Raw genomic sequence first — 26631 nt, 5'->3', positions numbered from 1 at the left:
TGAGGTACATGCCCTTGGACGGAATCAAACCCAGGACCCTTCAGTCCACAGGCCGACGCTCCAACCACTGAGACAAACCAGCTAGGGCCCTACCTCTTACTCTTTGCTTCAGAGATTAAGTTCAAACCTCTCCCTCTAGAGACTGGGTCTTGTCCTCTGCTGTCAGAAACCAAGTCAGTACCTCTGCTTCCAAAGGATAAGTCCCAACCTGTGCCACGAGCAACTAAGTTCCCCAATTTCCCCTCCAGAGACCAACTCACAATTTCAGCTGCAGAGTTCAAGTCCTCATTTTTAGTCCTAAGATGAAGTCTTCAATTTTCACTGCAGATGCTAAGTCTCAATTTTCATAAGTGGTCACCAAAGCTATCTAACCACCTGACCTCAACAGAGTATTCCATGATACCGTCTCTCATGCAGATGAGAAAGGAGTGGGGAGAGACTGACAAAGATAGACCCTGGAGTCTTCCACAGAGGGTACAGAGCCCTTTTAGAACTGATACTAGGGTAACCAGGAACAATAAGCAACCCTGAGCAAGGCCTTCCTAGCCTCTGTAGCTGGTTAGTCTTTCAATAATGACCCAGGCACCTGGAAGGCCCATTTCTTGAGTAGAAGAAGTTGGAAAGCAGTGAGACTGCCATGGGACAACTTCAGGGGCCAACACCAAGGGTACAGAGTCCTTTTAGGAAGGGCCACTAGGGAAAAAGGATGAATCCAAATGCCAATGCATGCTCACACAACAAAGCTGGCTAGACACACAACCTGAACCTGGGCACTTAGTGGCCTCATCTCTTGTGCAGAGGAAGAAGCAGTTGATGAGAATGGCATGTCAACCTTGAGGTTCTCCCTCGTGAATGCAATGGCCTTCAGAAGGGGCACTACAGGAGCTGGAGGGATCCAAAGCCCCAAGCAGCCCTCCCTTTCTGCATCCAGCTGGCCTTCCAATAACTACCAGGGACCTATGGCCCAGTTTATCATGTGGGGGAGGTTGAAGAACAGTGGAATCCCATGGGGTGATCCCAGAGGCCAATGTAAAGAGTGGACAAATCTTTCAGGGAAAACTTCTGTTAAGCAGGGACTATTTGAAACTTCATCTAAGCTCTACTCTCTTCATCCAGCTAGCCACCTGACATTGTCACTCTGACAACATGGTCTGGAAGGTTGATTGACTTGTTCAGCTTTACACTGAAAGCTGGGATGACTTGCTAAGCTCCCATGGACCTCCACACAAGGTCCATAGGCCTTTTAAGAGGTCACCTCCAGGCACCTAGCACTTTGGAGGCTTCCACAGAGGATAGGCTTGCTGGGCCCCAGGTGCCCACCTCTGCAACCAATGGGACCAGCACCAAAAGCCCTTGGGGTCTCTGAAGAGGGTACATAGGCTTTTTTGAGAAATGTCCTGACATTCAGGGTTGGTCCTTACCTCCAGACCAAACTTGGCCAACTGCAACAGTTAATCATGCTACTGCAACTGAGTGACTTCTTGGCCTTGGTTATATCACCTGAGAGAAATCAGATAGCATCTGGAATGACTGGATGAGCCCCTGAGGGCCTCTGCAGTGAAGGAAGAAGCCTTTTGGGTGGAATTTCAGCCAACTAGGGAACATGTTAAACTTGAAACTGTGCTCCCCAACCTGCATATAGCTGTTTAACATCGTCCTGGTTGTCCTCTGACCCCCATTCTTAACCTGGGGAGGTCAAAAAGGAGCAGGACCAGCACCACCAGGAGGCCCTACGGACCTGTGCAAGGGATGCAGAGGTGAAGGATGTCTCTGAGAAGTCCATGGAGGCCAACACAGAGCACTCAGAGACCTTTTAGAAGAGGCCTACTGTGGAACTGGAGTGATCCCAATCCCCAAGATGTGCTCCCCTAATTCCAATTTGTAGCCAGGTAGCTAACCAACATCAAGGAACTTCCTGGACCTGTTTCTAACCCTTACCTAACCCTGACCCTGAAATTGAACATTGAACTCAACCTAAACTTAACCCTAACACTAATTCTGACCATGAACCCAACCCTCACATCAATCATAACCCTAAACCTGCTTCTAAACCTGACTATAAACCCTAACACGAAAGCTACAAATAAACTAGATCCTAAACTACCTGATCATGCTGTCTGCACTGGGAGCAGCTCTCCTGCTACAGCTCCTCATCCCCTGAAAATGTATGCCTGTGCCAAGTTTATCTCCTCCCCCCTCCTTGGTCGGGAGCACCTCTCAGCTGCTGAGCCGATCACTGCCTGCAATGGTGCTGAAATAACCAGAGACACTGACAGATGACAGCCTCAACAGCTTGGCAGCCTGACATCCCCTGACTTCACTTATTTCTAGCTGCAGCTTCCAAACCAGCGCCATTTCAAGGGACAGCAACACAGCAACCAAGTTCTTTGGGGCTGGGGCTGCCACAGTAGGGGTGGCTGACTCTGAGGCTGGAACTGGGACTTTTCCAATTCAGCATTAAGGTTAGGTTTAGGGATAATATTAGTGTCGGGGTTATGGTTACATTTAGGATCAATGATGAGGCTCCTAAAGAGGAGCCTCATCATTGGTTATGCCAGGAACCCTTCTCTGAAGCAACAGTTCTTCTCTCACACCATTCTGGGCTTTGACCTCTCAGAGGCCATGGGGCCTTTTTGCCTGATGGTGGCCTTTCTCATCCTCTTCACCATGTAAAGGAGCCATCTCCACCTCCCATAGTTCTTTCTCCCGTGTCTCGTCTGTGTGTTCCTTTTCCTTTACCTCCCCAGGAAGCCTAGGGAAAGTGGTTGACTATTGCTTTGACAGAGGGAAGACAAATCAATACTGTATTAATAAGAAAAAAATTTACCTGATCATGACCCTGACTGTGACCCTAACCCTTAACCTAACCCTAAACTTCATCTTTACCCTAAACCTATCCCTAACCATGAACCTGACCCTGACTTAAACCTAACCAGAACACTATCACCTAGTACCTGACCTAACTCTGCATCTAACCCAGTCCTGACCCTGATACAAATACTGAACATAACCCTAATCTTGACCCTGACAATAAACTTGACTCATCCTAACAATGATTCTGAAATTGACACTCACTCAAACTCTAACCACAAACCTGACCCTGATCCTAATCATGAAATTAACTGTTTCTCTGACCCTGACCCTTACCTTGATCCTAAATGTAACCATAACCCTGACACTAATAGTATCCCTAAACCTAACCCTAATGCTGATTTTGTAGGAAAATGTGTTATTCTGACTTTGTTTTTACATATACTGTTTATAATATTTGCTCTAATTAGCCATAAGAAGTTACTTTTAAGAAGAATGTCATTTTGATGTTGTTTTCACTGAACTTGTCCTCAAAAATACTGCTGAGTTTAATCTAAATTTACTCTAACTTGCCCGACCGGGCGTGGCTCAGCGGTTGAGCATCGACCTAGGATCCAGGAGATTAGGGTTCGATTCCCCGTCAGGGCACATGCCCGGGTTGCAGGCTCGGCAGCCAATCAGTTACTCTCTCATCATTGATGTTTCTATCTCTCTCTCTCCCCCTCCTTTCCTCTCTCTGAAATCAGTAAAGATATGTTTTTAAAAAAATTTTTTTAACTTACTCTAACTTACAATAAGAAGATATTTTGGAGGAGAACGTGTGATTCTGGGCACATGTTTACTTATACTGCTTAGATTAATCTATATTTGTTCTAACTTTGAAGAATTGGTTTTCTTGGCAAAGAATGTGAGGTTCTGAGCTTGTCTGAAAACATACTGCTTCTCTTCATCTAGATTTGCCCTTACATTGGGAAATTACTTCTAAGAAGAATGTGTGATTCTAAGCTTGTTTTCACTTATATTGCTTAATTCCATCGAAGTTGTACTAAATCACCACATGCAATTATTTTTTAGAAATATGCGTGATTCTGTGTTTATGTGTACACCTACAGCTTAGGTCGTTTTCTCTAACCATCAATAAGATATTACTTTTGTGAAAAATTTGTGATTCTATGTTTTAAAATAAAGCTCTTAATTTCACCTAGATTTGCTTTAAAAACTCACTTTAAAAAGTTTATTTAGGGCCCTAGCCAGTTTTCTCAGTGGTTAGAGTGTCAGCCTCCTGACTAAAGGGTCTGGGGTTCAATTCCAGCCATGGGCATGTAGATTGGTTGTAGGCTCGATCCCGGGCCCTGTCGGGGTGCGTGCAGGAGGCAGCCAGGAGATGTGTCTCTCTCAGGTCGATGTTTCTCTCTTTCTGAAAAGCAATGGAAAGAAATATCCTCGGGTGAGGATTTATTTTTTAAAGTTTATTTAGGGAAAATATGTGATTCTGTTATTTGCATATAAACTGCTTAGTTTCACTAGATTTATTCTAAATTGGAAACTTCCCAAAGTATTGGGAAGTTACTTTGGAGAAGAATGTGTGATTCTGAGCTTGTCTGCACATAAAGTACTTAGTTTCAGTTAGATTTACCCGAATCCAATTAAGAATTATTTTAAGGCTTAAGTTACTTGAAAGTAAATTGCTTAGTTTTAACTAGATTTCTTCTAAGTCCTATTGAGGGGTTACGTTGGAGAAAAAAATGTACGATTCTGGTTCTGCTTCCATCAAAGGTAAACAGGGATTATATTTACCCTTCCATCTGGAACAAACAAAGAAACCTGACCAAATAAATGAAACAACAGATTTTAAGCACTGAACAGCAGGCAACCAAAAACTGAGAGATAGGAAACAAATTAAGTGATTACTTATGATTCTTCCAATTTATTGCCTTGAGAAAGTCATCACTAATCATCAGAAAAATGTAAATTGAAACCACAATGAGATGAAATCTCACATCTGTTAGAATGACTATTATAAAAAAGACAAGAAATAAGTGCTGGTGAGGATGTGGAGGAAACGGAACACTGTTCACTGTTGGTGGGCATGCAGACTGGTGCAGCCACTATGGAAAGCAGTATAGAGTTTCCTCAAAAGATTAAAAATTGACCTGCCATTTGACCCAGTGATCCCACTTCTAAGAATATATCCTAAGGAACCCCAAACACCAATCACAAAGAACTTATGCACCCTTATGTTCACAGCAGTGCAATTTACAATAGCTAAGATCTGGAAACAGCCCAAGTGCCCGTCAGAAGATGAGTGGATAAAAAGGCTGGGGCATATTTACACGGTGGAACACTATGGAGCTGTGAAAAAGAAAGATCTTTTATCCTTTGGCACAGCATGGAGGGAACTAGAAAGTATTATGCTAAGTGAAATAAGCCAGTCAGAGAAAGACAAGTACCACATGACCTCACTTATATGTGGAATATAATAAACAAAATAAACTGATGAACTAAGTGGATCCAGAGACATAGAAGCATGGAACAGACTGAGGGATCTCAGAGGGAAGGCAGGGAGGGGGGTGTGGGTGGGGAGAGATTAATCAAAGAACTTATATTTATAAGCATAATTCATGGACATAGACATTGGTATGGGGAAAGCCTGGGGGTGGGATGGATGTGGGGTGGAGGGGATCAGTGGGGATAAAAAGGGGACATCTGTAATACTCTCAACAATAAAGATAAAGAAACTTAATAAATAAATAAATACATAAATAAATAAGTAAATAAATAAATAAACAACAAAAAAAGATAGGACCACAGACATGGAAGCATGAAACAGACTGACAGATCTCAGAGGGAAGGCAGAAAGAGGCCTGGAGGAGATTGACCAAAGAACTTATAAGCATATATGCACAGCCCATGACACAGACAATAGACAGGTGAAAACTTGGGGAGGTGTGGGAGATGGGGGCGGGGGTAAAGAGGAGAAAATGGGGGATATCTATGAAACTCTCAACAATGAAATAAATTTTAAAAATAAAATAAAATAAAAATAAAAATACGAGAGAGAGAGAGAGAGAGGTCTAACCCCAAGCCTAACTCTAGTAATATGATCTAGAACCATGTACATCCAACAGGAGAATCTGGGTGACTGAACCATAATTAAGTTCAAATCCCCTAGGCCCCTTTTGGGCTGAGCTACCACCTGGAGGGTTACCAACTAGGCTGGCCTGGGATTGCTATGAGGGGAAGGAAAACTACATCATGTCCAAGAATGGCAGGGCTGAAGCCCGAATTTTCAAAATAGGTTTCTGCAATCCACCTCTTTTGTCTTGGTCATTATCCAGGAAGCGACCCCATTCTGGGGGCAGCCACATTCAGTGATCAAACTGCCTTACTAAGGTGTGTGGATCAGGAGGAGGTGAGAGAGGCAGAGTCTGAAATCCTTTTTATTCCATTTTTGAGGAAGCCGTTCAATGCTCAACAATATTAAATTAAATATGTGCTGATGGTAGGGAGCATGGAATGTCTATGAAATATTTTGACTGTTGGCCCATTGTTGAGTGTACCCCTGCCAAATTGCAAATGGTCTGCATTAGAAACGAAGTCTTTTCCATTGTCCAGTCTCTGATGGTGGATGCATTGCCATGTCCAAGAGGCAAAGGCAGTTGGCTCCATCAGCAGCTTAATCCCGATGGTTTCACTGGAGAGCAGATCGTTACTATGGGCATCTACAGAGTCACCCAAACTGACCTAACTACTAACCATCTACTACTGATCCCCACATGCCCCCATCATTGTCCCCAAACCTCCATTGCTCTCACCAGAAACCCTCTATGGAAGCCTCTCAGGCCCCAAAATCTCAAATCAAGTTCCAATTCATTGTCAACTGCTGTTAGGCTGCTTCTGAGGACCCCTCTATTTCTGTTCTCCATTCCTAAGATCATCTTTTCTAAGGGCTGTTCTTTTTTCAGAGGTGCAGTAAGGCTGCCTTTTCTGTCCAGCATGGGGAAGTTAAATTGCTCCAAAGCTGTGATTTTCAATTTTTTTAAAGTATTATAAGCCTTTTTAAAAACAGATAAGGTGAGGGTGGGCGGCTACCCGTGGAATTTGGCTTTCCTTCTTAAACGAAAGCAGGGTCAGTCAAGGACAAGATCCCTCCTTTCCAGCAACAAGTCGCCCCGCCCCCAGCTCAAGAAAACATGATTATTGGATGATAAGCCTGTCAGTCAAAAAGCAAGACCCTACCCTCAACTGCCAAAAAAAACGAGCGCTCCTTAAGAGCCTGTTTTCACTCGGCGGGTCCAGGCCCCGCGCTCCCTGACAGATCGAGTTTTCAATCGGCTCTTGTCAATCAGCCCTCCACTCTCTCTCAGCAGAGCCAAGACCTCAGGAGCAAGAGCTCTCGATTGGCCACCGCTGCCTTTCAGCTGGAGAGCCCACTCTCCAAAGGTGTCAGGGCTGCTCTGATGAACAGCTGATTTACCCCAGAGCTGTCACTCGCCTACAGATCCGCCTCTTCCTGGACATCTAAGGGCAAAGAGAGAGAGAGAGGCGGGCCAACAAAGAGGCTCTGAGCCCATCCCCACTTCTTTCTGCTGATCCTTTTAAGGTGTCGTGTTCCCATGCCCAGTGTCACCCAAGGAGGGAAGGGAGGCCGCGGGGCAATGTTGATTTCCCTGACTGTAAGTGAGCAGTGGGGAAACTAGCCTCTGCGCAGCCGAATTAAAGAAAACAAAAACTTGGGGGCGGGTCCAAAACACTTCTAAAGATTAAGTCAAAGCGCTGCTACTTTGTTATTCTCATCCTGCCCTTAGGTGTCGGCTTTCACTCATACTGCCCAAGTAGAATCTCGGTGTGGGAAAATTTTACCCGCGTGTGCGCATGTGTGTGACTTTTTGAAAATATATTTAAATTTTCTGTAATTGTGTTTTCTGTAAGAGTATGTAATACGGCTCTAGTTTAAAAGTTAAATAAATGTAGTAAAAATAACCATAACTAATAATCTGTTATTGATTACACAATATATAAAAAAAATATATGAACTGTATGAATAACCTAAATTGGGAGGGGGAGAAGTAAAAGTGTAGGGTTTAGGAATACTGTTGAAGTTAAGTTGTTATCAACTTAAGGTAGGATGTTACAATTTTAAGATACTTTAAGCTTATGGTAACCACAATGGAAAAACTTGTGGTAATTACACGAAAGAACATGATAAAGAAGTCAAACATACCGATACCAAAAGACATCGAAACACACACACACGAAGACAGCAGAAGGAACAAGGAACAATGGATCTACAAAACAGCAAGAGAACAATTACCAAAATAGCAAGAGTATGTCCTTACCTATCAATAATTACCTTAAACATAAATACATTAATTCTTTAATCAAAAGACAATGGCCCTGGCCCATTTGGCTCAGTGGTTACAGCATCAGCCCACGGACTGAAGGGTCCCAGGTTCCGGCCAAGGGCACAAACCTCGGTTGCAGGCTCCGGCCCCAGGCCAGGTGCAGAAGGCAACCAATCAATGTGTCTCTCTCACACTCTCTCTGAAAAGCAATGGAAAAAATATCCGAGGATGAGGATTTTTTAAAAAAGACATAGAATGACTGAATGGATTAAAAAACAAAACAAAACAAAAAAACCAACAATATGCTGCCTACAAGAGACTCACTGCAGTTCTTTGTATGGTAAATAATACAATAATTAATAAATAATAATGCAAGAATAAACTCTTTTTCACGTACTCACAACTGTAAGCCTACTTTTGCCCTACCCTGTATTGACTGAGGATAAAGGGATGGAAAAATTATTTCAAGCAAATGGTAGTGAGGGGAAAGCAGGTGTAGCTATACTTATATCAGATAAAATAGACTTTAAACTAAAAATGGTAAATTTTATTAATCAAAAATCTTTTTCAGGGTCAGATCCCAAACTGACCCATCTGAGCTTATTTTTTCAAAATGAAAGCTTTCCCCAAAAAGGCCACTTTGTGAGTGGAATTTTCTGGAAATTGAGAAAGTGGATTCCAGGTGAGAAAAATGGTAGCCCAGAGGCTGGATAGTGTGTGCAGAGAGTATTTTTATTTTAAATGGAATCTCTTTGAATCTACATCCCCACCACACACACACACACACACACACACACACACACACACTCAAACCAGTCCTGACTCCTTTTGATGGGTTTAGAGTTTCTGAAGATTTCCTTCCTCCCGTCCTTTCCCTCCCTCTCCCCTTTTCTTTCCCCCTCTTCTTCCTCCTCTTCTTTCTCCATCTCCTCCTTCCTCTCTCTGTGTCTTTCCCGCTCATTAAAATAACGACCCAGTTTGCTTTTGTTTAATTCCTCGTAGCATGACCACAGTTAAAAGGACAACAAGCCCAATGCAGTTTGTGTGTGCCTTGGAGGGGAAAAAAACCAACAATAAATGTAGAGAATAAATAGTAAGGGGGTGGTGGTGGAATTTTAAATAAGAAAGTCCTCTCTGAGAAGCTGATACTTAGCAAAAACTTGAAGGAGGTGAGGGAGCTAGAAAGAGAATGAAATGACAAAGCTACAGCATTTCGGGGCCCCTAGAGATGGACTTCTGATGGACACCTTGTGGCATCATCAATGGCTGTTCTTTTCCTAAACTTCAGCTGAGACCCTGGATCTTCATTCTGACACTGGCAGAGTTCCCCAGCCCCTCTCTACCTTTGAGATGACTGACCCCCAGGATCCTGCAGCTTTTCTGATAACTACTACTCAAGGCCATAACTGGCCTAAGTAGGTTTTCAAACCTTGTCTTCAGAAACCACCACTTTCTTTTCTTTTTTAAAAAATATATCTTTATTGATTTCAGAGAGAGGAGGAGAGAGGGAGAGAGATAGAAACATCAATGATGAGAGAGAGTCTGCTGGGGATCGAGCCCACAACCTGGGCCTGTGCCCTGACCCGGAATCGAACCATGATCTCCTGGATCATAGGTCGATGCTCAAGCGCTGAGCCATGCTGGCCAGGCAGAAACCACCACTTTCAACACTAGACCCCAAACCTCTCAGTAGTGACTGCCAGGGTTCCAAAAACACCTTCCACTCCAAGTGTACAATCCCCCAAACCATGATTACCATAATTTCATTTTTAGGGCACTTATTTAAAAACTTCCATGGACCCTAACTTAATGTTAATGAGTATTCATTCCGCCAAAATTTATAAACACCTAATCTGTCAGGCAGTGTTACAAGCACTCTCGGGTTAATCTCAGTGTGGAGAGGCTATGATTTGAACCCAGTCATGGCCACTATGACCGTCTAGCTATCAAACACAGCTATTTAAAAAGTTCTCTCTTCAATGAGATGCTTCCTCTAGGTCTTTCTCAAATGTCGTCTAAGTGAGGCCTTTTGCCTGGCCACTCTAGCTAAAATGTACACACACACACACACACACTATACCCTTTCCTGTTTCATTTTTCTCCTTAACATTTATCACCATATTATACATTTTACTTATTTACCTATAAATTATCATTACCCAAAATTGTTATTCTTTACATTTATTATCTGTTTCCTACAGAGAAGTCAGCTCCGAGAGGGGCAGGGATTTTTTTGCCTGTTTCATTCACTGCTTTATGTCCTGTCACACAATAGACACTTGGTAAATATTTGTTGGATGAATGAATGAATGAGTGAATGAGTGAATGAACCTTTTCCGATGATGGTTAACGCCAAGCTGCCATGCCTGGATACTGGTTGGCCCTGATTTGCCCCTCTGACTCATACACAACTGACCTCAGACGTAATAGCTCTGCTTCCAAATATTAACATTTACAATTGGAATTATGCCAACTCAGGTGAATTTCTATTAAGAAAGTTTGCCCTGGCGTGAATTCTGAGCCAATTTAATTCTTTCTTCAATGCCATATAGTGGCCAATTTTGGCCATTTTCATTTTTCTGAAATTGTTTTCACTGGGATGAATCACTTTCAGGTGAACTTTTACAGTGATGATTCGATCCATGCGTCAATTTTCTTGTCTGTGTCATATTTCAGCAGTAATAACTTTGCCCCAGATATCTCCTTGGCCTCAGGCTGCTCCCTAAACAGCTCAGGCACATTCTTGCGTCAGGGACTATACAGGTTGTTCCCTTTCCTAGAAATGCTCTTCCATCTGTGTAGCTCATCTCTCACTTTCTTAACAATTCTTTTCCTCAAAAAAAAAAAAAAAGCCTAGCCGGGCATGACTCAACTGTTGAGCATCGACCTAGGAGTCAGGAGATCACAGTTCGATTCCCGGTCAGGGCACATGCCCGGGTTGCGGGCTTGATCCCCAGTTGGGGGCCTGCAGGAGGCAGCTGATCAATGACTCTCTCATCATTGATGTTTCTCTCTCTCTCTCTCTCTTCCTCTCTCTGAAGTCAATAAAGATATATATATATATAAACTTTTCAGCAAGGCCTAAGGTGACTACCCTATTTAAATACAGGCTTCTCCCATCCTGCATGCCTGATCCCCCTTGCTGGCTTTATTTTGAATTTAATGCAATAATGTGATTTATTGCTTTATCATCTGTCTCTCTCTCTGCTAGAATATAAACTCCATGAGGGCAGGAAGTTTTTAATCTTTTTCTCCCTGTTGTATCCCCACTGCCTAAAAAAGTGCCTGACTCCCAGTAGACACTCAATAAATATCTGTTGAATGAGTAACTTTCCTGTCATTCTGAGCTTTATTTGTGGCTAGTTTTCACCAAGTCTAATATTTCAAGATCAAAATTTGCAGGTTCACATTTTGTTGACAACATAGGATCCTTCTATCAGTTCTCCCTCAACGTAAAGTATGTTTTAAATTCACAGTTTTAGCTGTTATCAGTTTATTCTGCGGTGCTTATGTCTATCAGTAATGGTCATTGTGAAGCTGGTAAGATTGTTTTTATTTCCTGGGTAATCCATGAGAAAAACCATAAGCAATCCCCCTTAGACTGTCTAGAATCGTCTGAGAATGGCTTGGCTAAGCTGGATTTTCAGTAAGCTTCTGGTCAATGTTGTGTAGTGTGTAAAATCTAAACTCCTCCTAACCATGGGGCCTTAAGGGTATGGCCTAGGATCACCTCTATAACCTCATCTCTAGTCACTCTTTTCCTGGAAGATTCCAGTAATTCCAGTAAGCACAACATTAGCCTTCTGGTGGAAATGATCTGTTTTCTGTGCTTGTGTACTCTGTCTTACCCATCACCTTAATGTAAACTCCCTGAGAACAGAAAATATCTTAGTTCAGGTCCCTTCAGAAGCAGACCCTGAGACAAAGATTGAAGTCAAATAGTTTATTTGGGATGTGAATTCAGGAAGCACCTGTTAGGCAGTGGGGAAGTGCGGAAGTGAGACAGAGAAGGCAGCCAATGAACAGTGTTAAGCGACTTAGCACCGTGGGCAGCTGGAGCATGTTTCCACTGCAGAGTTCTGGGGGCCAGTGGAGAGCACCCACCATGATGTCCCACATGGGGGTAAGGGGGGAGGGGCACTTACTTACCATTCTCATCAGTCATTGATTGATGGTGGCTGGGGGAGGGGGTTCATTTCCTGGCTCTTCCAGCCTGTCAGGCCAGCAGCCAGCATGAGAAGCCCTCCAATGAAAAGATGCAGACCCTGGCAGTTGGCAGTTGGCCAGCAGCACACTGAAGCAGCAAGGCCACCGGGGCACGGACAGGGAACTGACAGTGCCTACTACAGAGACTGTCTTGTTCATTGGGCCTTGCACATAATAAATGCTCTATTAGATTGAAGGATGAAGGTTGGTATGTTATGTTGCTGGAGCAAAGCTGGTTCTAAAATATCAAGGTTCAAATATCCTTGGAGTCAAACAGTAGAGTGAAAACATTATGTTTAAGTTCTCTGACCACTCACACTGGCCACCACACCCACCCTGGGAAGTTGCTGAGGATCGAGATCCTGGTACCTGTCAGGGCCTGGCGCATGGTCAGGGCCTGGCACACAGGAAGAACTCAGCCCCCACCCCTTCATCCCAATGTGGTCCTTCAGAGGTCAGTTGCTTACCAAAATGGATACTGTGAAAAAGATGGAGAATGCTGAATGATCGCAAGGGTGCAGCACTTACCAGAGGGAGAAGCGTAGTCGGGGAAATTGGCATACTTTACTAAGGCTGGTCACCTGTCTACCCCATGACTTAGCAATTCTCTTCCCAGATATACACCTAAGAGAAACAAGTGCATTATGTCCATCAAAAAAAGTATATAAGGATGTTCACTGAAGAATTTTTGTTATTCAGTCTTTTTATTATAGTACATGGGCTGGGACTGATGGGATGGGCTAGATGTGGGCAACCATTGCTGATTAGCATCAGATGCCCATCCTGATAGGCATGAATGTGCCACCACTCTGCACCATGGTTTTCCCCATGCTGCCCATCAGCTTCTGACCCCACATTCCGATCCTGAGACAGGAAAAGGTGCTGAACAGTGTCCCAGCCACCATGTCCACAGTGCAACCCAACACATAGCCCATCTTTGCACGATTGAAGCAGCTTGGCTGGGACTATCCATAGGGACCCACAGCCACCATGTGACCCCAAGAAGAACTACCTAACTGAGCCCAGTCAACCATAGGACCATGAAAGATAATACTAAATTGTGGTTTTAAGCCACAAAGTTTTAGGATGTTTGTTACACAGAAAGAGATAACCAGAACACCCAGAGAAAGCTGCAGTGGCCCTTTTAAGGCCTGACACCCCAACTCCCACAACCCCCTCACAACAAAATTAACACCAGCCAGTCAGATTTTCAGTCCCTTTAATAAGGTGCTCTGAGAAGAGGGCAGAATGGCAAGCAGGGGGTAGAGAAGGCGGTGCTTCTTGAGCTTCACTAGGCATCCATTCAGTCCTCATCCTCTGGCAGCTGGATTTTGCTGGGGTCAAAGCAGTTGGATTCCATGATAGGAAGGCCATTGGCCTCTCGGTATTTTACAAGCCTTTCAGCTTCCCGACGGGCCCACTCGTGCATCCTGGAGGCAGCAGCATCGGGGGGGTGGGGGTGGGGGTGGGGAGATGTGAGGAAGCCTCAGTGGACATCAATCCCCACTTTAGCTCCCCAATCCTCAAATGGTGCAGGACAGGATTTCTGGCAGAGCCCCCTTCGACTTCCACCCCTGCCTCCGCCCCCACCCATCCCATTCTCTTGGACACCCCATGAACCTGTAGTCAGGCAGATAAGCCACGAAGGTGGTGCCAAAGACCAAGACAATGGAGAAGCCAAAGAAGAATACAGCCCGCATGTTCCATAGGTCCATAACAGGGTCCTTGTCGTAGCCATGGGAGTCTGGGTTCTGTGGAAGGAGAAGAGGTCAATGAGGCTTCCTGCTGCTACACAAAGCCTTATGCTGGCCCTGTGTAAGCTGGTCTCCAATTTCACCTCAAACCAATCTCCCCTCCCTCCCTAAATTCCTTTTTTTCTGTTCTTAAGACTTGTCAAGCTCCTTCCCACCATAGGGCTTTTGTGCTTGCTGCTCCTTCTGGAAAGACTTTCCCCCAGATCTAGTCATGGCTGGATCTACCTCCTCATTCAAAGTTTTGGCTTCATCATCACTTCTCTTAAGACACATTCCCTAGTCACCTTGTCTATTAAGTTAACTATAGGAAATTGCCATTTTCTTAGGTGAAAAATGGTTGAATATTGGCCATTTCCTATGGTTCAGCCTAATAAAATCACCCCCTACCCCAAAGAAACTCTCGATCCACTTATCCTGCTTCACAGTCTTTCTAGCATTAGTTTACCAAAGTAGCATCCTCCAGATCCTCTTATATCACATTATCTTATATTATCAATTACATACTCTATATTACCAGTTTTAAGTATTTTACATATTTTCTGTGTTTCCCACTATCATATAAGCTCTATAAGAGTAAGGGTTATATCTGATTTCTACACTGCTGAACCCCCAGGGACTGAACTGTGCCTGGCATACAGCAGGCCCTCAATACATATTTACAGAATGAATGAATGAATGAATGAATGAATGAGCATCCTACATATCCAAGCCCCTCAATTTCTTATGTGTCAGGTCTTTTCACATACACAAACCTCACAATATCCCAGTGAGGTGGAAAGTGGCAATAATAATTAACACCTAATGCTGAGTACTTACTAAGTGCCAGATGCTGTTCTAAGCATTTTGACTCATTTAATTACACAAGGCAGATGTATTTTATTTTTTAAAAGGGCCTAATACTTTCCCCATTTTACAAAGAAACTGAAGCACCAAGGGGTTGTTACTTCCCAAGGTCACACAGGTGAGTAACTGTCAGTGCCTGTATTCCAAGCCGGGAATTGATTTCAGCGCCTCTGCTATCAACACAGCACAGCAGACCTGGTAGACCTAAGTTCAAATACGATCTGCTGCACATTCAGTTATATGAACTTGAGCAAGACACTTTACATCTCTGTGCTTCAGTTTCCTCATGTGTACAATGAGTATACTAATAGTACCTAAGATATAGGGTTGATTTGAGGATCAGATACGTTAATGTATGTAAAGTGTTTAGAACACTGGCACTGAGCAACCGTCCTATCAGTGTTCAGTATTATTGTTGTTATACTATTCTAAGTGTTTTGAGTACTGCCCGCTTCAGGTTTGGTACCTGTATGCAAAATAAGGTCAGTCTCGCCTCTGGCTCTGAACCGAAGAGAACATGGGGAAAATGAGGTCAATAAGCTAGGCAAAATACCCACGTCTTCAAGGATTTCACCAGCTGCGCAATCCTCAGCAGCCTAAGAAAGTCCTCTACGGCGCCCCGTCCGCCGGCCCCCGATTGACCCTACCGGCGTCCCGTTTCCCCTCTCTCTCACCTTCTCATAAAGGTTTTCGTCCTCGGGATCCGGGTCCTCCTGCCAGCGCATTGTCGGTTCCGGTGCCCGCTTTCCCACCACAGTGGACGGGGTGATCACAGCCCTGGCGGAGCTGGATTCCCAGCGAACCCGGGCAGCCAGGCGCCCTCGCGTCGCCGCTGCTGCCAAAAGGCCGCGAGCGTATAAACCTAACAGACCGGGCGCCATGACAAATTGGTCTGCAGGCTCTCAGGGGCGGGGACGGAAATGCGACTTTGCGCAGCTGCAGTTGGCCGGAGCGCTACGATTGTCACTCCGCCTCCCCCGCACTAAATAGGTCCCGAACCCGTCCAGATTTTGCTTTCAAGTGAGTTAAGGCACTAAGCAGACCCCTTTCCTCCCTCAGTCACGGCCTCATTAGAGCAACCATTTCCCGATCCTCTCGATTAGGCTATGGAAGTTCTGCCTGAGCAGTCTGCCCCTTTCCTTGCTGAGAATAAAGCGATGACATTTGGGGAATGGGGGGGGGGGGGAATGACTGCAGTTCCCAGCCAATCGCACGAGTTTCCCTTGCCCTCTGGTGAAAGGGGCAGAGCTTCCGTTTGTCTTTCATCTTTGAAGGAAGCCAAGCTTCTAAAAAGCGGGCCTCGCCCGATTGGCCAATAACTACTTCTTTTCTCCACTTGTGGGCGTTTGCACGGGGCACGGGGCACGGGGAGGTGGCAGTGGCTTGCCAATCAGAGCGGCCCAGGGCTGGCCGATGGCGGATGGCGACCAATAGACGCGGCCAGCCAGAGCGCGCTCCCTCAGTAGGTGGATGGTGGTCGAAGCACCGGCTCCCAGCTCTTGGTCGCCATTTTGTGCTGGTGATTGCGGCCAGCGGGGAGTAGGCGGCAGTGGGTCTCCCGGGGAGGGCAGCGCGCTAGGCGCTTCTCCCCTTCCCCCCTCCGCCTTTCTGCCTCCAGCCTTGAACTTGGTTGTTGCGCGAACCAGCTCCTGCTGAGCTGGGAGAGTTGGCGGAGGTGGCGGAGGGCCGAGGTGATGTCAGGGAGCCCTCCCTTGACAGCCCGAGCAGAGAAGGTGAGAATCGACGCTGGTCGTGGGGGCGGAGGTAAGGGGCTGGAGGTAGGGGGTGCAGGCAGGGGGTGCAGGCAGGGGATGCGTAGATAAGGCGAAAGGGCGGACTGCGGGCCGCAACGCAGGGATGCGTGCGCGGTCTAAGCCTGGGAGGGGTTGTCTTTTCTAAATTTTTACCCCTTTTGAGGGAGCAGAGGCGCGTGCGCGATCGGGAAGCAGGATGGGTGCACGCGGGTTGGGGGAAGGGAGGGACGAATGGGAGTGGGCTACAGTGGTGTCTGCGACACGGAACTTTATCCGTGGGGAGGCAGGTGTCTGCGACTCTGTTTCTTATCTACAGGGGAGGAGATGTGCTGTCTGCTCTGTGTGACTTTGGTACTTATCTATCCGTGGGAAAGTGTTCTGTGGCTGGGATCCTTGGGAGGGGAAGGAGGGAGAACGTCTGTATGACCCTGGTCATTATGCTTGGAGTGTGTGTCTAACTCTGATCCCTGTTCATAGGAGAGGTCCTTATCCATAGGGAGTCTTCTTGGGACTGGCCCTAACCTGCTTACTAGGTAGGGAGGGAATGCAAGGAATGTTTGTATGACTTATTGCCCGCTCTTGTGGGGGGGAGGCGGGTGACTGTGACGTTCATCCATTGAAAGGGGGCCTAAGTGTGTGCTTATGGCCCGTATTTATTCTGGGTTCCTGTTTGTGATTTTGGCCCATAGTTATTTGGGCCGCGTGTCTGTGACTGGCCCCTGTCTGTTGTGGATACCAGTGTGTGTGACTTTGGCCCCTTTGCCAGAGTCTACTGAGGGTTTTGTATGTACGCTTATCCTCTGAGGCCTCTAGTTGTGATTCTCTTACCCCTCTGGGAGCAGGTAACTCTGGTTCCCTGTGGCTTGAGGAGGAAGAGAACACTGGGGTGTGTGTATACACAGAGGAAAGGTGTGGTGGCAACCTAGTGTTGGGCAGGTGCTTTTCCTAGCTTTGCCTAAGTGCTGTTTAGAGGAGAGGGCCTGAAGATTCTGGGATACTGCCTGGTGACCCCTGGTGGGGTCACAAGGCTCTCAGGACTTCCTTAGATCTCAAGCCCGGAGGGCTGGGTGAAATGACTGCCCTTCCAGCCCAGTAGAATAGCACAGAGGTTCGGAATAGCCTCCAAAAGAGCTCCTTTTGCCTCTGAATAACTTGGGCCCAGAATCCCTGGGGAGAGAGCTGCCTTGGGACCTGGCTGCGCATAAGAGACAGGACTCAGCGCAGAGCCAGTTGACCAGTGAGGTTCAAAGCTGTGTTGGCTAGGAGCCCAGGGAGGCGGCAGCTGTCTCATTGCCAAGTTAGCCCCTTCACCCCCTAAGCCTTTCCTGGTCTCCTGCAGTCTTGTAGAGGCCAGCCAGCATCTTGCTAGGAGGATGAAATGGCACCTAGGGGCCCATAGAAGGAGCCTGGGGGTGCCTGGGACTCCTGTTATGAAGTCTTGCATCCACGCTAACGTGCCTGATCTCTAAAAAGTCTTTCAGCACCAAGAGCTCCCCTAGGCAGGTAGCTCTAGCCTTAAACATGTCTACCAGTTTCAGATGTCAAAGCCCTGATCACAGAATGGGTGGCACCACCAGGTATCTCTGCAAGATGCTCCCTGTCTGCTGAAGGCCTTGCTCATTCTAGGCCTCTAGTGAGCTCTAACCTCACATTTGTGGGAAAAGGAAAGGAGCAGACCAAGTAGGGGCTGCCTTCCTGCTCTCGTCCACAGGAGCACTAGGAGTTGAGAAACAGCAACAGCAGAGAGCCTTGACAACAAGGGTTTCTCAAGGAGGACTTCTCTGCCCCAACTGCCTTGACCCCTTCTTCCTCTCTCTCTCCCCAGAGTCCCTGCAGGAGGCATCACCCAGACTGGCAGATCATGGTGGCAGCAGCGGGGGTGGCTGGGAAGTGAAACGGAGCCAGCGGCTGAGGAAGGGCCCCAGCAGCCCCCGAAGGCCCTATCAGGATATGGAGTATGAAAGACGGTGAGTTACCTGCTTCCACCTTGACCAAACAGCCTAGGCTTGTCCCCATATGAGAACTGATTCAGGAAGGTGCTAGGAGGAGGCTTCCGGGCAGAGGAAACAGTGTAGCAGATGACTGGTTACTTTTAAGCAGACATTTACTTGTGAGCCAGGGCTAGTGTGCTAGGCTCTGGGAGTGCCATGGTGAATGAGACTGATAAGATTGTAGCTTTCTCTTTATTCAGGGTCTCACAAGGGAGACCACACAGTTTACAGTGATTCCAAAGCAGTTAGATGGACACCATGGTTGGTTGTGAGGTTAGGAAGGGATCAAGAGAAAGGGAGGAATGGAGGCTAATGTCCAGGTTTCCAGTTTGGGTGACCCAGATAGGTATATGGTACCATTCGCCAAGGTCTGAACAGCCACTGTAGGAGGAGAGGCAGAGATGGGTAGTGGGTTGGTGCCTGTGGATTCTCAGCAGAAAGGTGTGAGCTGGGTTTAAGGGATAGATGAGAGTCAAGAATTTGCCAGGACAAGTATGGGGCAAGCCAGGTCAGATAGTGGGAGGTTTCAAGGGCAGGATGGGCTGAAGTTGGTGTGATACTTGTCTTGGAATGGGACACTCTCATAGTTATTTTTTTAAATTAAATAATACTTTATTAAATTTATTGGGGTGACAATAGTTAATATGAACATATAGGTTTCAGGTGTGGGTTTCTATGTTACAAGATCTGTATATTGCTCTGTGTGTCATACAGTTATTTTTAAACTCTGGTAGAACAAGAAATAGTTGGGACACTTGATAAAATACAGAGATCCTGGGCCATTCCCTCATCATCCTGGTGTATCACCCCAGTTGATTCTAATGCAGGTGATCTATTCCTTACATTTTAGGATGACATAGGAAAGCAGACCTAACTCTCCCAAAAGCCTCTATTAACAGTCAGTAGATTTATAAAAAGTCAGGAAAAAAATAATTTTGTAATGTCCTACAAAGGATTTCTTCTACCACCAGGTCCTTTAAAAATTATAATATTTTGTTTTCTGAAAAGTGAGCCCAAAATGAGATATGAGCATCATCTAGTGTTATTCAGTCTTGACCTTCTTTAAAAAATGGCTTTTGAAAGTCATTTTATACTGGATGGGCTTCACTGGAAGTCCTCTGTGGCAGTTTCCAAATTTGAGTAGGTGACATATTTGCCTTCTTCAGACTTTATTACCAAATAAAGCCACTGGCTTGCTTTCTTTTGGCTTTTAAAAGACCTCAAGTGCAGAGGTTTGAGCTAATCGTACTTGTCCAGTTCACAGTAGGTTTCTATCATAGGTCAGTACAACAGCCTTCTCTTGCCTTAGTTTTCCCATTTTAGTCCCAGTTCCCATAGCTGTAGGCAGCTTCACTGTCGTGTTTGAAATGTATTCTTCTAAACTATCTAGTGCTGTTTAGAGTGTCTCTGTTTTCACTTTACACAAATAGAGTGCTAGAGTCTTCATTTTTTCCCCTGAACTTTGTATTACTCAGCACTGCATTTTTTAAAGATCTGTCTGTATTGCCATGTATATGTTAGTCCTTTGCTTCTGACACCATGGGGTATGTATGCCTACTGCCTTTTGCTTAATGATTCCCCCAAGGATGAATGCCTGTTCTTAATTTTGGTGTGTTAAAATTCCATCACTTTTTGTCTTACAATCTGTGCTTTCAGAATCTTCTCTGTACTTACCTCTGGATCACAACAATTGTTTTCACTGTATAGTTTTACCTTTTTCATTCAGGTCTTTAAATCCATCTAGAGTCCAGTTTTGAATATGGTATAAGGTACGTTCTGGTTTTATTTTCCTTCATATAGTGGGCAGTTTCCCCAGTACCATCTCCTAAATAGTCCGTTCTTATTAATTTGTGGTACCTCATCTCATTTCAACTTACCTCATGTACATGGATCTGTCTTGAGTGATCTGATTTGTTTCATTGGTTTACTTGTTCTTTCTTGTGCCAGAACCTTACTGTTTTTATTATTATGGCTTTAAAGAATGTCTTAATAGCCCCCACTTTGCTCTTATTTTTCAAGGTTGATTTAGCCATTTGTGGAGTTTTATATAAAAAGTTTACCAAGTCCCTCAAAAACAATCAAGTATTTTTATTGAGGTTGCATTGAATTTATATATTAATTTGGGGAGCATTGTCATCTTTGTCACCTTTCCCATCGCCTCTTCTCCCCCTCCCCTCCTCCCTCTTCCTCTCTCCCTCTCCCCCCACATATAGCATTTGCCCCCCACCAATCATTTGAGTTAGTGGCAGACATGACCCTTAAGTACTACAGCATGTATGTCCTAAGAACAAGGACTTTTCCTCCATACCCACAGTAAACTTATCAGTATCAGGAAATTTAACATTGATGCAATACTTTGTCTTATATAAATAAAGTCCATATTCAGATTGTTATCAGTTGTCCCAATAATGTCCTTTATTGCTGTTTTTCCCTAATCCAGGATCCAATTCAAGATCACTCATTGCACTGAGCTACTTTGAATTTTTAGTCTCCTTTAATCTGGAACAATTATTCAGTCTTTCTTTGTCTTTTATGACCTTGATATGTTTCATGAGTGCAGGTCAGTAAAGTATAGCATAAGGAATATAGTCAATAATTTTGCGATAACTATGTACTGGATATAGTGCCAGGTAGGTACTGGAAATATCAGGGAGAACACTTTGTAAAGTACAGTGAAACCTCGGTTCTCAAACTTAATTCATTCTGCAAGGCTGTTTGAGAAACGATTTGTTCAAAAACCAAATCATTTTTCCCCATTAGAAATAATGTAATCGAATTAATCCATTCCAGACCCCCAAATAATTCCGTTTTAACCTTTCTTACATACAGTCCATGTCTAATGTACTGTTGCATCTATAAATAAACACTTATTTTCTTAAATTTATTGCACCACCCCCTACTGGCCTTAAAAGAATCACTTTCAGCATTCATTCCAAGGGTGTCTTTCAGGTCAGCATGAAGCAGCTTCGCTTTTTAACGTATTGCCTCCGTTTATCCAAATCAACAACAGTTTTTCTACCTCTTCAATTGCCTGTGATCATTGTTTTTTTCACACCCTTAGCAAAATTAGCACTCTTGATGGCACCTTTATGTTTTAAAATTATGCTGATTTGTTGATTTTGCCAGCAACAAAAGCATTCTCTCCTTTGTTTATTGCCCGAGAGACACTTTTTGTAATGTTGAGGTATCAACCTGAAAGGGTTGTCAGGTCGAAAACCTTTGGTTTGGCAACCAAGGCATTTTTATTTTCTATGAACAACTTGGTGGAGAACCAAGTTGTTCAAGATAGGAGACGGTCAAGAAATGAGATTTGACTCTATGATTGTCTAATCACTGTGCTGTACACCTGAAACCAATACAAAAGAATACTGAAAGTAAACTGTAATTGAAAAATTTTAAAAATAAATTAATTTAAGCTCTAGATAGGTGTGATGAATATCAGTAGATGTGGTTGGAATAAAAAAGTCTTAAGAAATATATTTGGGAAACTATATCCCTAAGTAAATAAAAGTGTTGTACATCCATGTTTATTAAATAATTAGCCTTCACTCTGAAAATATAAAAAAGCCCAGCTCTGAGATTATTGTATCAGAAGAATAGAAACTCTTCTTGAATATTTATATGTATTTTGACAAATGGTCTTCCTTTATTTAGGTTATGTTTGAACTTAATGTTATTTTCATTAATAAAGCTGAATGAATTTGTCAAAAAATTAACTTAAAATGGTAAAAAAAAAAAAAAAAAAAAAGAGTACAGGCCAGTTGCTTTGTAGATGTTTTTCAATTTGAGTTTTTCTAATGTTTACTCTTAATTTTTGGCAGAATTATTTAAGCAATGTTACGTATATTTTTAAAACGCATTTGGCCTGGCCAAGCGTGGCTCAGCGGTTGAGCATCGACATAGGATCCAGGAGATCGGGGTTCGATTCCCGGTCAGGGCACATGCCCGGGTTGCGGGCTAGGCAGCCGATCAATGACTCTCTCATCATTGATGTTTCTATCTCTCTCTCTCCCTCTCCTTTCCTCTCTCTGAAATCAATAAAGATATGTTTAAAAAAAAAAACAACGCATTTGATTAGATACTATATTTAGGATATTTGCTTCTGTGTCCATCAGTGAAGTGGTCCTATAATATACTTTTCTGTTTATGTGGCATTGAAACAAAGCCTCATGACATGAATTGGTCAACTTTTGCTATTTCTTTTTTTTGAAGAAACTTTATGCAAGAATTATCTGTCCCTTGAAAGCTTGAAAAAACTCACCTTTAAAGGGACCTGAGTTTTTTATTATCATTTTGTCTACTTCTGCCATTTTTGGCATTTTATGTTTTCTAGAAATATACTCATTTTGTGGAGGTCCTCATATATTATGGTTCAGTCTAGTTTCCTAGAAATGTATTATGAACTGGGTTTGCCTTTGAGAGGTATTTAATCCAAGTGCTCTGTGGCCAATGAAAAGTATCCCTTACTATTGAAATATTTTCCCTTCCTGAATTTAATATTTTTTTTATTAATGGTTTTTTAAAAATTAATTTGAGAGAAGAAGCATTGATCTGCTGCCTCCTGCGTGCCCCCTACTGGGGATCATGTGCCCTGCGACCTCTCGGTGCTGTCCACACCAGCCAGGGCTGTTCCCTTCCTGAATTTAGATAGTAAGAGTTTAATATCCAAATTTATTTGGTTTAGATGCTGAATGTCAGAGAGGATTTCATCTGAACATTTATTCAGATCTGTTCAGTTCTTAAATTCTGATGACTAGAGTTCAAATATTAAGGGATACCTATGGTAAGCAAATATGAAAAAGCATTGTTCATATGAAAAACCTTAACAGTACTCATACCAGCCACTTCATGTTGAGGCATTTCTCATAAGGAAACAATTTGGATTCCAGGCTGACCTCACAAGGGCCGAGACTTCACAGTAGTATCCCCAGCACCTAGAACAGTGCCTGACACACAGCAAATGTTACATTAATATTTGTTTAATCAATAAATGAATGAGCAAACAATTATGAAAAATTGGAAACCAACCAGAATGTCTGGAAACATTTTATTTTCCCCATTTGTTAATTATCTTTTAGCTTTATGGGGTTTTTTTTCAGTATTTTATTGTGAAATTTCAAGCATACAGCAAAGTTGAAAGAATTTACAGTGAACACCTCTTTACCCATCCACTGGATTCTACCATTAACATTTTACTCTATTTGCTTTATCACGTTTATGGTATTTTTACACTCTGGATATTTTAAATTTTTTATGAAGCCAGATTTATTGGTTTTCTTATTTATTTTATGACTTCTGTTTTTTTTCTTGCTTAGAAAGCCTTTCTCCATTCTTGAGGTGGTCAATTTTTTTCTCATGTTTTCTTTCTAATATTTTTATGGTTTCTATTCAAGGATTTAAATTTTGATCCATCTAGAATTTAGTTGGTGTAAGAAGTGAAGTAGATAAAAAACTTTATTTTCTTAAAGGTCAGTCAAAAAACTTTTTCTGACCCAGCTGGTGTGGCTCAGTGGTTGGATGTCGACTCATGAAACAGGAGGTCACAGTTGGATTCCCCATCAGGGCACGTGCCCAGATTGCTGGCTCCATCCCCAGTAGGGGATGTGCAGGAGGCAGCCAATAGATGATTCTCTCTCATCATTGATGTTTCTAACTCTCTCTCCCTCCCTCTCTCTGAAATCAACAAAAACATAAAAAAACAAAAAAAACAACGCAAAGAAATCTCTTTTCTGTGAAGGACCACATAGTAAGTATTTTTGGCATTGTAGACCATATAGTCCTGGTCACAGCTATGCACCTGAAATCAACCACAGACAATATGTAAACATTGAATAGTGTTTATTCAGGAGATTGGATTTGGCCCAGTGGCTGTAGTTTGTCGATCCCTGGACCAGTTATCACAATTAGTATTTATTGACTAACCCATTCTCCCCCCTGTTCATTTGAAATGCAGCCGTTGGCTTATTTTAATTTTCCGTGTGTGTGTGTACTGTGGACTGTTTGGTTTCACTGATCTATTCATTTGTGTTTCAATTGTCCCACCTTTACAATATGTCTTAATGTTTGATGGGGATCCTCTCTCCCTCATTAGTCTTTGTTTTAAATAGAATTTTCCTGACCCTTCTAAGTTGTTTATTGGCCTTTGCTGTTATAAACAGTGTTGCAGTGAATAATGTTTCTGTACATTATGCAAGCACATCAGTTCGTGAAATTCCCAGGAGAACTGGTGGTCAGAGAATATACAGATTTTTAGTTTTGCTCACTATTGCCAAATTCCCCTCCATAGGGATTGTTCCATTTTCACTCCTACCAGCAATATTAGAGTGCCTGTTCTCTATACAGCTTTGTCAACAGTTGTCAAACGTTGGCACTTCTGCAGATCTGTTAAGTTCTATCCCAAATTGTCCTTACAGAAGAATTCCAAATAATATATGTAGATACTCTTCACTCTAGGAGGTATAACTTAATTCCCCTCCTCTTGAGTGTGGGTTGGCCTTGAGTGTGACTTGCTTCTAAAGAATAGAGGGTAGAAAGGGAAAAAGAGAAACTTTACGGCAGAGAAACCGGACAGATCCCACCACACAACGGGATGATCAAGGTCAAGTCTCCAGTGATGAGTCATGTTGATGTCATGTGCACACTGATACAATGCGATCAGAAGGACAGCTCATATCTACTGTATTATTCTCCCCCAAGACACCATAAACTTCATCACCTCAAGTCTAATCACAAGAGCACATCAGACAAACCCACGTTGAGGTACAGTCTACAGAATACCTAACCAGTACTCTTTAAAACTGTCAAGGTCATAAAACAAACAAACAAGGCAAGATCAAGAAACTTTCACAGGCGAAAGGAGACTAAGGGGGCATGATGACTAAATGCAATATGGTAGCCTTGATTCGTTCTTGGAACAGGAAGAGGATAGTAGAAATACTGGTGAAATCCTAATATAGTGTATAATTTAGTTAATACTAGTTTTATACTATGTACCATGGTTCTGTTAACATTAGAGGAAGCTGGGTGAAGGGTATGCTAGAATTCTGTTACCTTTGAATTTTTCTGTAAATCTAGAATTATTTCAAAATAAGAAGTTTGACTTCCTCAAGATTAGAAGCTTTCGTACATCAAAGGATAGTATTGAAAAGAGTGAAAAGACAATCCACATGAAGTGAGAACATATTTGCAAATCACATATCTGATAAGGGATTAACACCTAGAATATACAAAGAACTACAACAGCAACAGAAAAACCCAATTCAAAAACAGACAAAAGACTTGAATAGACATTTCTCCAAAGAATATATACAAATGACCAATACTTACATAAAAAGATGCAAAATGACAAGTGTTGGTGAGGAAGTGGAGAAATTGGAACCTTTGTGTGTTTCTGGTGGGAATGTAAACTGGTGCAGCCACTGTGGAATATAGTTTGTCAGTTCCTCAAAAAATTAAATATAGAGTTATTACGTGATCCAGCAATTCCACTCCTGGATATATACCAAAAGAATTGAAAGCAGGGACTCAGACAGATACTTGTACACCAGTGTTCATAGCAGCATTATTCACAATAACCGAAACAACCAGTAGGTGGAAGCAACGCAGGTGTCCATTAACAGATGAATGGATAAATAAAATGTGTTGTGTACCAGCCCTGGCCGGTGTGGCTCGGTTAGTTGAAGTGTCGTCCCATGCACCAAAAGGTGGTAGGTTCAGTTCCTGGCCAGGACACATTCCCAGGTTGCAGATATCAGCTTGTGGGTTCGATCCCCAGTCGGCGCATACAGAGGCAACCGATTGATGTCTCCCCCCCCCCCCTTTCTCTCTCTCGTCAGTTTTTAAAAAAACATATCCTTGCCCGGCCAGGTGTGGCTCAGCAGTTGAGCGTCGACCTAGGATCCAGGCGATCGGGGTTTGACTCCCGGTC

The 26631-nt window shown here is 43.6% G+C and overlaps 2 protein-coding genes and 2 pseudogenes across 19 annotated transcripts in view; 2 read left to right on the top strand and 2 right to left on the bottom strand.

Annotated features, from left to right (window-relative positions):
• Nucleotides 1-2163: 2163 nt before the first annotated feature.
• On the top strand, nucleotides 2164-2673 carry LOC308551026 (ATP synthase F(0) complex subunit C2, mitochondrial pseudogene; annotated as a pseudogene). Its single transcript has 2 exons — nucleotides 2164-2454; nucleotides 2538-2673. The product of its transcript is annotated as an ATP synthase F(0) complex subunit C2, mitochondrial pseudogene (transcript).
• Nucleotides 2674-13132: 10459 nt separating this feature from the next.
• LOC308551025 (reactive oxygen species modulator 1 pseudogene) lies at nucleotides 13133-13354 on the bottom strand (annotated as a pseudogene). The gene has a single exon. The product of its transcript is annotated as a reactive oxygen species modulator 1 pseudogene (transcript).
• Nucleotides 13355-13564: 210 nt separating this feature from the next.
• Nucleotides 13565-16194, bottom strand: NDUFB11 (NADH:ubiquinone oxidoreductase subunit B11). Its single transcript, XM_081126041.1, has 3 exons — nucleotides 15634-16194; nucleotides 13983-14113; nucleotides 13565-13792 (listed from the first exon to the last, which is right to left on the bottom strand). Exons 1-3 carry the CDS (start codon nucleotides 15838-15840, stop codon nucleotides 13666-13668), a joined length of 465 nt encoding a protein of 154 aa, XP_080982167.1. The 5' UTR covers nucleotides 15841-16194; the 3' UTR covers nucleotides 13565-13665.
• A 177-nt stretch (nucleotides 16195-16371) lies between these two features.
• The window catches only part of RBM10 (RNA binding motif protein 10), a 28427-nt gene continuing 18167 nt past the window's right edge, over nucleotides 16372-26631 (top strand). For 4 of the 16 annotated variants that reach the window (XM_081126261.1, XM_081126259.1, XM_081126260.1 and 1 more), the window contains exons 1-2: nucleotides 16406-16723; nucleotides 18539-18680. In XM_081126261.1, coding sequence (XP_080982387.1) covers nucleotides 16654-16723; nucleotides 18539-18680 — 212 coding nt within the window. In that variant the 5' untranslated portion in view covers nucleotides 16406-16653. Of the gene's footprint in view, nucleotides 16724-18538; nucleotides 18681-20453; nucleotides 20474-26631 lie in introns of those variants that run through there. The other 12 variants (XM_081126255.1, XM_081126256.1, XM_081126247.1 and 9 more) reach the window with 7 other exon arrangements.

Source organism: Miniopterus schreibersii (genome assembly GCF_964146895.1).
Source record: "Miniopterus schreibersii genome assembly, chromosome: X".
NCBI classification, from domain to species: Eukaryota; Metazoa; Chordata; class Mammalia; order Chiroptera; family Miniopteridae; genus Miniopterus; species Miniopterus schreibersii.
Note: the sequence above shows the minus strand (reverse complement) of the source record. Positions and strands in the feature narration are given on the sequence as shown.

What these genes read in the sequence shown, in the direction of transcription:
- NDUFB11 (XM_081126041.1), bottom strand. Translation starts at nt 15,840, where the DNA reads ATGGCGCCCGGTCTGTTAGGTTTATACGCTCGCGGCCTTTTGGCAGCA. An exon ending in ACGAAAACCTTTATGAGAAG is followed by an intron (nt 14,114 to 15,633) that starts GTGAGAGAGAGG and finishes CTCCTTCCACAG; the next exon opens with AACCCAGACTCCCATGGCTA. An exon ending in GCTTATCTGCCTGACTACAG is followed by an intron (nt 13,793 to 13,982) that starts GTTCATGGGGTG and finishes TGCTGCCTCCAG; the next exon opens with GATGCACGAGTGGGCCCGTC.